This window comes from Artemia sp. Qi Xiang Cuo, chromosome 6 (genome assembly GCF_049724085.1).
Source record: "Artemia sp. Qi Xiang Cuo chromosome 6, ASM4972408v1, whole genome shotgun sequence".
Lineage (NCBI taxonomy): Eukaryota > Metazoa > Arthropoda > Branchiopoda > Anostraca > Artemiidae > Artemia > Artemia sp. Qi Xiang Cuo.
The window spans coordinates 11,085,458-11,097,614 of NC_142799.1; the positions used below are offsets into that span (position 1 = coordinate 11,085,458).

General features: G+C 34.4%; 1 protein-coding gene across 1 annotated transcript in view; it reads left to right on the forward strand.

The window, feature by feature from the left end:
• The window catches only part of LOC148950859 (casein kinase I), a 67,083-nt gene that overhangs the window by 49,742 nt on the left and 5,184 nt on the right, over positions 1–12,157 (forward strand). The window contains exons 5-6 of the mRNA XM_089090482.1: positions 4,870–4,948; positions 7,618–7,692. Of these exons, the coding sequence (XP_088946608.1) occupies positions 4,870–4,948; positions 7,618–7,692 (154 nt within the window). The remainder of the gene's footprint in view (positions 1–4,869; positions 4,949–7,617; positions 7,693–12,157) is intronic.

A 12,157-nucleotide genomic window follows, 5' to 3' on the forward strand; every position in this document is an offset into this window, starting at 1 on the left:
ATTGAACCACAAAAAAAGGCAAAACATTCACAAGTTTGTCAACAAGAGTTCAAATGTCTGTCAACTTCAGGAGGCATAATACTGCGCCAAAGTTGTTAGTAGTAGGGTTTGTGATTGTTTCTTCTAATCAAATCATGATTGAATACTGTTGAAGACTTTTAAAATTGCAAAATTTTTATTCTTTCTTATTTTTATTTTCTATTCTTTCAAAAAATGTCAACCAGCCTAGGACCGAAGAAGTTAAGATGGAATGGAAAAATTGGCTCAGTATGAAGGGGCTATAATGAAAAATAACCACTATCTGCTTCTGAAGTTGGCTGTACTTCTGCTTATATTAATTCTTCTTTTATAAACAAGAAGATAAAATTCTCCAAAACAGTGGAATTAACCCACTTAACTGAAAACGGGGTATTTTAGAAAAATGTCTAATCATTCATTATTTATTATTTCTTTTATTATATATCATTATTTACATTCATTATATTATATATTATTTTTTATTATATCATTATTCATTGTTATTAAGAAATTTTTGGTACTTGTCTGTTATCCAAACACACACAAGTAGTGAAGTTAGGTCAATCATAATGGAATGTACTAAAATATGATGAAGATATACTTTAGTAACAAAATTATGGAGACTACAACAGAGAATTATGGTAAGCAGGCCGCCCAGAACGCATTATATTAAATACCTAGCCTAACCACCTGTATATATAAGATACTTAATTAAAATATACCTGCATCGTAGTTGATTTCATGCAAAAATAGGCTAGTTATAACCGAATGCGATAGAAAAATCGGTTTACTCAGATCAAAGAAAGCAAACTTTTTGAGTGTTCTGGATAGCAGACAATACCTAATTTTCTTCATTTGGTTATATTTTATTCAACTCCGTTTGAAATACTCTGATGTTTGTGAAAAATATTGGTACTTTCTGTATATCATGGAAAGACAGTAGATATATTTATAAACGTACAATTTGTACTGGATAAAGCTTTCTAAATACTATAATGGTTTCTGATACCTGAAGTTTGACGTTCTTTTCGAAAATGACGTGATATTCCTACGTGAGAGAAATTGGATTTCTATAAAAAAGTTATTTTTTAACGTGACCAGATTTATTCATTGGCATAAAAGAACGTGCAACTTAATAAAATGAATCTTTGATAACACATTTTACCGGTTTTATTTTTTATTTTTGCTAATTTTAAACTGAGAATCACTGATCATTTCAGAAAACTCCGGTTCGAGCTTGCTCGTGATTGTAAATAACGAATTTCACAAAATTCCCTTGGTACTTGTTAACTAAAAAATACACACTCAAGAATTACGCTTAGACTATATCTCAGAAAACCACTTAAAACCGGTTTCATATCCACAAAGACAAATGGCGGGTGATAGAATGCACTGGATTTGTATAATTTGGGCTATATATTTGCACATTAGGTTATGCTAGGTTAGGGGCACTGTCCAAATACTTTAACCCCTCCCCCTTCCCTAATGTGCAAAGACAAATGACGGGTGATAGAATGCACTGGATTTGTATAATTTGGGCTATATATTTGCACATTAGGTTATGCTAGGTTAGGGTCACTGTCCAAATACTTTAACCCCTCCCCCTTCCCTAATGTGCAAAGACAAATGACGGGTGATAGAATGCACTGGATTTCTATAATTTGGGCTATATATTTGCACATTAGGTTATGCTAGGTTAGGGGCACTGTCCAAATACTTTAACCCCTCCCCCTTCCCTAATGTGCAAATATATAGCCCAGATTATATAATTATATAAACAAAAGGTTATAGTTCATTAGATAAACCTAACTTCACTTCTTGGGTGTGTTTCGTTTAAATAGCAAGTACCGTTCCCTTTTTACAAATTATAAGTCTTTCAAGTACCCGGGACAGTGAGAATGGAATCTGATAGGTTGAATTTGTTAAGTGGAGACTGACACAACCATATATATGTAAAAAAATAAGAAAAATTACGGAACTCTATATGTAGTAATAAAAGAATATTTAGTAAGGAACTAAATATTCGGCGCCCACCACTATCCATTGGGTGGAGGGGCTTTCACTTTATTTTGGGTAATTTTGGCATTCTTTTACACGAATTTATGAAGCCAATGGAAAAAGATAAAATAACGATTTCAACGATTTTATTGGGGCTGCCCATATTAAAATAGCAATTTGTGGTTTTCTAAAAATTATTCTACCAAAGAAAAACAAATTGTTACGATAAGGAGGATGTAAAAAAGCTCTGTGTTGCATTTAAAACACTCTTCTATAACAGGAGTCCTCTATTAAATGGGAAAGGAGGACTACCCCTCTCCGACAACGCCATTATGACTATCCCCGTGCTAAAATCTATGAGCTGTAAATGGTTCTCCTTGCCCTGTAAAAAAAAAAAAAAAAAAAAAAAAAAAAAAAAAAAAAAAAAAATCTATGATTAACATGCTAGTTTGAGTCGAAATCTGAAACGTAGCTCCGGAAGACCTCCATATGCAGTTATTCAGTTTTTGGTAGTACTGGGCGTCAGATTAAAAATGAAATGGGAGTGAAGAATCAGCCGAAATAAGCTAAATGCATAGCACCCAACAACTGAAGAAAGTATAACTTTCCTTTGAACGTGAGGTTGTCTGGGAATCGACAGATTGTTAGTTTATGAGTTTATAAGGATGTTAGGCATTGCCAATTTTAACCAATTAGTTTTGCTTTTATTTCTCTTTACCGATCAACGTGGCAACATTGGCGTCAATGTGGTACTGCCCTAAAAACTTCATAGGCTTGAAATAACTAAGAGAAATATCTAAGAAAATGGCTGTTAACAAGTATGAATAGAAGTCAGATAGGTCCAGGGGTAAAAAGCAGTTTTATTTTGATGTCCTTGATACAGTAACCTTTTGATATCCTTGGTACTTATTGATATCCTTATTTTCATATCCTTATTTTGATAACCTGGTTTTTGAAATCCTGATTTTGATATCTTTATTTCAGTATCCTTATTTTGATACCCTTATTTTGATATCCTTATTTTTGACATCCTTATTTTGATATCTTTATTTTAATTAAATAACAAAACAAGTTTTTTAACTGAAAGTAAGGAACGACGTTAAAACTTAAAACGAACAGAAATTATTCCGTACATGAAAGGGGCTGTCCCCTCCTCAACGCCTCGCTCTTTACGCTAAAGTTTTTTATTAAAAAAAAAAAAGAGTTGTGAGAAAGTCAAACTTTAGCGTAAAGAGCGAGGTGTTGAGGAGGGGACTGCCCCTTTCATATACGGAATAATTTCTGTTTGTTTTAAGTTTTAACGTCGTTCCTTACTTTCAGTTAAAAAAACTTGTTTTTTTTTAATTTTTGAACGTTTTCAGGTTTTAATTTTGGCTCACCGTACATGAATAATTAAAACAAAATTCGCATATTAATTTTACTTTTATTTGGTTAAATGGCTTTCTTGAAACTTGTTTAATTTTATTTACGAACGTTTTTATTAGTAATAAATTTCTTTAAAAATGACCCCTCAATCACAAAGGTCGTTATTTAGAATAAAGCTAAAGTTCGAAGCTAAAAGTTCGAATTTTGTTCCAATTCTTTAAAAATGACCCCTTAATCACAAAGGCCGTTATTTAGAATAAATAGCTCTTATGAAAGTACTAAAAAATCTACGGCTTAAAGAGCGAGGTACTGACTAGGGGGTGAACCCAATCATGGACATAATATTTTTTGTTCGTTTTAAGTTTTGATGTTACTCCTTATTTCCAATTGTGAAACTTGTTTTTTTTATATTTAATTTCTGATCTTTTTTTAAATAATGCTGGGAAATCTGGCACCCCCTTCATAGCAATGTCCCTTCCCCCATGAAAAATTCCTTCATGGAAAGATCCTCCCACATAACCCCCAACCCACCCACCCCCTACTACCAGAAAAAATCCCCCCTGAAAACGTCTGTATGCTTCCTAATAACCAATACTATATGTTAGCATTGGGCAAAGCTCATAACTTTCAGCCCTCCCCCCGGGGACTTTAGGGGATTAAGCCATCCTAAAGGACATATTTATCATATTTTCAACCACGATGAACAAAATGGCTGTCTCAAAATTTTGATCAGGTGACTTTGGGAAAAATGAGCATGGGAGGGGGCCTAGTTGCCCTCAACTTTTTTGGTCACTTGAAAAGGACACTAGAACTTTTAATTTCCGATCCAATGAGTCCTCCCACGATATTCTAGGACCACTGGGTCGATACGATCACCCCTGGGGAAAAAAAACAAATAAACACACATCCGTGATCTTTCTTCTGGCAAAAAATGCAAAATTCCACATTTTTGTAGATAGGAGCTTGAAACCTCTACAGTAGGGTTCCCTGATACGCTGAATATGATGATGTGGTTTTCATCTAGGTTCCATAAATTTTAGGGGGTCTTTCCCCTTTTTTTCCAAAATCAGCCAAATTTTCTCAGGCGCGTAACTTTTAATGGGTAGATTTAAACTTGATGAAAGTTATATATTTGAAATCAGCATTGAAATCTGATTTTTTTTGATGTATCTATTGGTATCAAAAACCCGTTTTCTAGAGTTTCGGTTACCATTGAGCCGGGTGGCTCCTTACTTACAGTTCGTTACCGCGAACTGTTTGATATCCTTATTTTTGATATCCTTATTTGATATTTTAATTTTTGATAACCTTATTTGATACGTTTCGAAATTTAGAGGAATGGGGTGCTTTTTCCGATTTTTCAATAAAAATACCTAAAAATGTATTTTTCAAAATTCTAGGTATAAACACAAAAATTAAATTTTTATCTGGAAATAAAAATTTCCATTATTAATAATTGACATCACTGATTGTGCCCTTTTTTTGCAGTCGTCGTGATGATATGGAATCATTGGGGTATGTTCTGATGTACTTCAATAGAGGCAGCCTACCCTGGCAAGGCTTGAAGGTGAGTACAGTCAACAATTGTAAGCTCATTCCTGAGGGTTTCATAAATGTCATCTTCGTCATATTTTTGCGGAAATTGATGGGAAATCGAATATAATAATACCTATTCACAATGAGGTTTTATTAATACCGAAATTTAGCTATCGCTATTTTGAGCCAATCTGATTTTGATTTTCTAATTGGCTCAAAAAGTTCAATGAAAAATTCTGATTGGTCTAAATTAGCGCTAGCTAATTAAGTCAGGGGCATTTACTAATGTCTTTTTCAAGCTTGTTTTTGTGTTGTTTTTTCCAGAGATTTTCTTGTAAAAGATGCATTGTTAATATTGTTGTTTGTTTATTATACGAAAAAGTTGTTTTTACAGTTTTGCACTCAAAATTTACCCGTTGCTATTTGAAAATCGCTGTGCTTATAGATGGAAGTCACTAGTCGTATATCTAAGGTTCAAGTACAAAGCTAAGGAACGGTTTACTAAATATGTTAGAGCTGTACAAACATAAATGATAGAGAAATTATTGGGTGAAAATATATTATTTTCCTCTCATAAACTTTATAATATTTAGAAATGGTATTTGCATTATAACATTCAATGTTAAAGTCCTTGAATATACACTAATGAATATGTGTAACTGATAAGTGAGGATTAATAGTATTAATAGTAGATTTAATAGATTAATAGTATTAATAACAGTTGACTCCAGTGACAGTCAGACACGTGCGAGGGATCTTTTTCAGATGAGAGCAATAATACTTTTTTTTTGGGGGGGGGGAGGGGGTCAATATTGATAGTACAAACTCTTAATTTGGATAAGAACTGCCTAGAGCTTGAAGAGAAATCATGATATTAGGGGGGGGGGGGGCTGAGGCCTGCAAACCACTTGTCACTCACTTGTTCCCTTGTTCCTGCTGTTCGGCGCGATTATTTGAATTTGTAACGTCTTGTTTTACGCGGAGTGGAGTGATATTGTGTAAAAATGACTATTTAAGGTAAATTTTCTCTTTATAAAATTATGTTGCTGATAATACTAATCCGTGGTTGCACAAGATTCTGATATTTTAAATTAGCCCTTCTGAAGCCAACCTGGCCAACTCCATTTTTCGCGTTTTTTTTGTTAATTTGAGCGTCAAGCACATGATTAGCTCTGCTTTAAATAGTAACATGACCATTACCTAAAAATAATCCCCGAAAGTTGCGATAAACTTTTTTGCTATCAGACGCCAAATACTGTTAAGAATTTGATTTTATTAAGTCCTTTCTAAAACGAGCTTAACAACATTTTGTGTAGTCAACCACATAAGCAAGCCTCAACCAGCGAGGATATTTTTTCTACCCAGTGGTTCATACATTAAATTCAAATCCCATAGTGAATATTGTGAATACTGATTGTATTCACAACCAGAAATAGGTTTTTACAATTTTTTGTAAGAAATTTCTTGGTAATGCTAGATGGTGTTGGCTCCTTTTTTGTTTCAGAGACTAACTTGTGTATGCACTCTTATTCCATTTCTCATTTGCTTGCTCTTGGAATACAGCCAAAATGAATGCTAGTATCTCTGTTTCCTACTTTCTCACGTTTTCTGATGTTTTTCCTGCGATTATTAATCTTTGGGTACTTCCTGAATCTTTAATGGTTTTTATTCTAGTGAAGAAACGGCATAAGGGGGGGGGCTGGGGTTGGACAGGGGTGCTTTCAGACCTGGTGTCTCATAAAAGATATCTGGGGATGATTTCGGAAAGGATTTCTTTACCAGCAAAAATTTCGTAATCTATCATCAAGGAGACTTGGTTTAAAATTAAAAGGAGGGTCGACCTAGAAATCGGTTGGGAGCCCATGTCCTACAGCATAAAATGTGGAGTTGAATTTTTTATTATTTTATTGAAAAAATTTGACCGTTTGGTTTTGCTTTCCACACACTAATTTCTTTCAGATAGACCCTCCTTGTCAGTTGAATTAAGCGTCAATATGTTTGCTACTTACAAATTGTAATAGAATAAACGAAATAGCAATTAATGATACTCAAAGCTAAAGGAGTGTATTAAGGAAATTCAACAGTGTTCAGAACAGGCCATGCACAAAGTTTTCTTCCAATGCTCTTTTAAACATAATAATCACGACTATTCCAAGTATGTTCTGAACAACTTTGAAGAATTTTCTTGGGTTAAATCTACATTATGGGTGATATGGTAAGAGCTCCCCTTTTATTGCAAAAATATTCTAAATATCACATTAAAGGGTTTAATTCATATGCCCACGTGCACAGAAGGGGAGCCGTGGTGAGGGGTATCCTCTAAAATGTAGGTTTTTTATGAAGAACTCCCTTAAAAAAATAAATATGGTGTTGATGGAACTTAAAATTCATTGTTGATATTTCTAGAAACGTTGATTTGCTATGATTGTCTCTGGAAAAAAATCGAACGAATAAAAATGACTCTAAAACGGCTCTTTTCCTTCTCGGAATAGATTGATCAAATTTGAGAAAATATTGCAAGATCCGTTTGAGTATTTCTTATTAGTTATAAACGCTGTTATATAATAGCTATTATATTAATATATGATTTATGGAACTGTTATAAAATTAACTAATATAATAGCTAAAATATTTATTATGTAATTCTTTATTACTAATAAATCGTGATTATACAGTTTTTACATAATCTCTTTCTTTCAGGCTGCAACTAAGAAACAGAAGTATGAAAAAATCAGTGAAAGAAAAATGTCCACTCCAGTTGAAGTACTCTGCAAGGTATCATACATACCAAACGAGGTCGCCCTTGTTTGGTTTTAATTTTGTGTGTGGGTTTAATTGGTTAAACATAATAATCTTTTCCTCTCAAAACTAAAAGTCTTTTACCTGCTGCAGGTACATACACTGTAGTGGGTGGAGCAGGGGAGCTTCGGGCCCATGCCTCTCACGATTCGTTGGGAATTACTCATTATTTGTTGTATTTTCCACGTGATTTGCTCTTTTATTGGAACTCGTCCCCCTCCCCCTGTTAAAACCAAATTTCAGAGTATGGGTCTGATTCTCTGTGTCTGGCTGGCGTGTTTTTGAAGCTAAAATTCGTGTTTTTGCAGCAAACAGCAACACTGTACAACAAGTGAGGCATTTTAATTTTTATTGGTGCATTTGGGGGCATCGAGGTCTGTTTTTTATGCAGTAACAGATTAAAGCAGAATAATTTAAAAACTTTAAATAACGAGTAAGATGATAATATTCCAAAGGTAATAGTAATTAAAAAAAAAAAGATCATATCCCATTTCTAACTAATCATCACGTTTCAATATTTTTTTGTGTGTGTTGTCTCCTTTTCTTGGCTGTTGCTTGCTGATTTTCTTGGCTTCTATTGACAGAAACAGTGAGCGACATCAGCACAGGTTACTACGTCTTTTATGTATCGTCATTATCTCAGGGTAAATTGTTATTTTTGTAATTAAATCATTATCAAAAATATAATGGCTTAGTATTAGCTTGTTGTGAGATCGAATGTTGCGCAAAACAAACATACTTTATTTTATTTTGCTTTTTCTGTTGCAAATTATTACTACTATTACTAACAACCCACTGCAGCACCAAACCGCTGGAGGCGAACAGCTATGCACGCTCCTCTTCCATCCCAATTTATTCAAAGCCTCCATATTTACACCCTTCAAAGAAGTTCCCATTTCCATTACATCTTTCCTTACGACATCCTCCTTCCCCATTCAGGGACGACCTGCTTTTTGCACTGCCCTTGGTGGTTGGCCGACAAGGACGGTCTTTGGCATTCTTTCGTCTTTCAACCTTTATGTCATTAAATAAAAAAACAAATTTTTTTAACTGAAAGTAAGGAGCGCCATTAAAACTTAAAACGAAAAGAAATTATTCCGTATATGAAAGGGGCTGTCCCCCCCTCAATACCTCGCTCTTTACGCTAAAGTTTTTTATTGTTTTAAAAAATAAAGTTGTGTGACAGATTCAAACTTTAGTGTAAAGAACGAGGTATTGAGGAGGGGACAGCCCCTTTCATATACGGATTAATTTCTGTTCGTTTTAAGTTTTAATGTCGCTCCTTAGTTTCAGTTAAAAAACTTGTTTTTTTATATTTAATTTTGAAACGTTTTTGAATTAATGTAGCTTTGATTTTGACTCACCGTACATGAATAATTAAAACGAAACTTGCATATTTAATTTTACTTTTTCGGCTAAATGGCTTTCTCGAAATTTTGTTCTGACGTAACTTACGAATTAACCTACGTAACGAACTTCTATATTTGTATTTTTTATTACGTATATTAGGAAGTTTGCCCCCTAGTCGATACCTTGCTCTTTACGCTAAAGTTCGAGTTTTGTTCGAATCACAAACCCCTGAATCACAAAGGCCGGTTAATTAGAATAGATAACTCTTTTGGAACTACTAAACAAAACTTTATCGTAAAGAGCGAGGTCCTATCATGGGGTCACACCCCCTCATAAACATAATAGTATCTGTTTATTTAAAGTTTTGGTACTGCTTATTACATTAAATTGAAAAAACTTGTTTTTTTTATTTAATTTCTGATCGTTTTTAAAATAATGCTAAAACATCCGGGACCTCCTTCATAGTAATGTCCCTCCCCCCAAGGCCTCCATGGAAGGATCCTCCCCCGTAACCCCCTCCTCCGACACCCCCCCCCCGCCATCAGAAAAAAAACTCTCCTGAAACGTATTTATGCTTCCCATTAACCAATAGCCTACAATATTTAAGCAACGGGAAAAGTTTATAGTTTCCAGTCCTTTCTCCGCGTACTGCGGAGGATTGAACCATTCTCAAAGATATATTTATTGAATTTTCGACTATGCTGAACAAAATGGCTATATCAAAATTTTTATTAGGTTACTTTGGGGGGAAAATGAGCGTGAGAGGGGGCCAAGTTGCCCTCAATTTTTCGGGTCACTTAAAAAGGGTACTAGAACTTTTAATTTCCGTTCAAATGAGCCCTCTTACGATATTCTAGGACTACTGGATCGATACGATCACCCCTGGGGAAATAAAAAAAAAGAAACAAAAAAAAACCAAATAAACACGCATCTTTCTTCTGACAAAAATACAAAATTCCACATTTTTGCAGATAGGAGCTTGAAACTTCCGCAGTAGGGTTTTCTGATATGCTGAATCCGATGGTATGATTTTCATTAAAGTTCTATAACTTTGGGGGGTGTTTCCCCCTTTTTTCGAAAATAAAGCAAATTTTCTCAGGCGCGTAACTTTTGACGGATAAAACTAAATGGGTAGATTTAAAACTAAATGGAACTTTTAATGAGTAGATTTAAGCTTGATAAAACTTATACATTTGAAATCAGCATAAAAATCTGATTCTATTGATGTATCTATGGGTATCAAAATTCCGGTTTTTAGAGTTTCGGTTACTATTGAGCCGGGTCGCTCCTTACTTACAGTTCGTTACCACGAACTGTTTGATTATAGCCCTAGAAAACGGGATTAAAAGGCATTTTCGTAGAGCTTTCTGTTTGAGATACGGTCAGTTAGTCGGGTACCCAAAACAATCCGTAGGGATTTTCTCTGGGAAACATCTAGCTAATCATCCTTTGTCTTTTGGAGCGCTCATACAACCTAGGTCAGTGAAATTGTCCACTTGATCGATCTTTTCATTACCCAACATTACCTCTTCATCTTCCCTCATTCTTAGTCGTAGCGACCTAATCTTCTTAACATTAATTTTTAAGAATATTTTTACACCCTGAATTCCCAAAACATCCGAAAATCATTCATTTTACTAACCTCTGCATCTAGGATGCTTGAATCATCAGCATAATCTAGGTCTAGGAGAGTTTTCTTTCCCATTTGATTCCGTGCTCTCCTGTAGATTTTGCTGTGCCCCTTAAGACAAAGTGTATCAAAATGATCCTTATAAATGGGGATAGAATGTAACCTTGCTTGACTCCTGATTCAGTACGGAAACAGCTACTAACCTCATTTCCTACCTTAATCGTAGCAATCTTGTTCTCGTACATAGCACAAATCACTTTAATGTATTTATATGGTATACCATACGAGGATAGGACCTTCGCTAAAGCTCCTATCAGCTGAATCAAACGCTTGTTCATATTCGATAAAACTGAAAAATTCAGGGATTTGATGACTCAGACACTTTTCAATGATTAATCTAAGAGTGAAAATTTGTCGATGTTTCCTCTCATCTTCCTAAAACCATACTGTTCTTCTCTTAAAATTGTCCTCTTTTATCTTAAACTTTTCTCTCTTTAAATCTTAAATTAAACCTTCTCTTCTCTTATCCTGTATGATATACCATACAAGGAATAGGACCTTCGCTAAATCTCCTCTATAGGCTGAATCAAACGCTTGTTCATAGTCTATAAACCTGAAAAATTCAGGGATTTGATGACTCAGGCCCTTTTCAATGATTAATCTAAGAGTGAAAATCTAGCCGACGCATCCTCGTCGCCTTCCTAAAACCATACTGTTCTTCTCTTAAAATTGTCCTCTTTTATCTTAAACTTTTCTCTCTTTAAATCTTAAATTAAACCTTCTCTTCTCTTATCCTGTATGATATACCATACAAGGAATAGGACCTTCGCTAAATCTCCTCTATAGGCTGAATCAAACGCTTGTTCATAGTCTATAAACCTGAAAAATTCAGGGATTTGATGACTCAGGCCCTTTTCAATGATTAATCTAAGAGTGAAAATCTAGCCGACGCATCCTCGTCGCCTTCCTAAAACCATACTGTTCTTCTCTTAAAATTGTCCTCTTTTATCTTAAACTTTTCTCTCTTTAAATCTTAAATTAAACCTTCTCTTCTCTTATCCTGTATGATATACCATACAAGGAATAGGACCTTCGCTAAATCTCCTCTATAGGCTGAATCAAACGCTTGTTCATAGTCTATAAACCTGAAAAATTCAGGGATTTGATGACTCAGGCCCTTTTCAATGATTAATCTAAGAGTGAAAATCTAGCCGACGCATCCTCATGCCTTCTTTTCTTCCCTTAAAATCTTATCTGTAGCATCTAAGTCTAAAAGTTACATCATACTAAGTAATTTTCTTCCTACAGAAACCAATTTTATGCCGCTATAGTTACCACACTCACTCTAATCACCTTTCCTATAGAGAAGTTTAATTAGAGTTTTCCTTAAATCGATAGGTACTTCCCCATTTTCAGAAATCATACTCATGGTCTTCAGGAATTTATCTCTAACTTTATAAC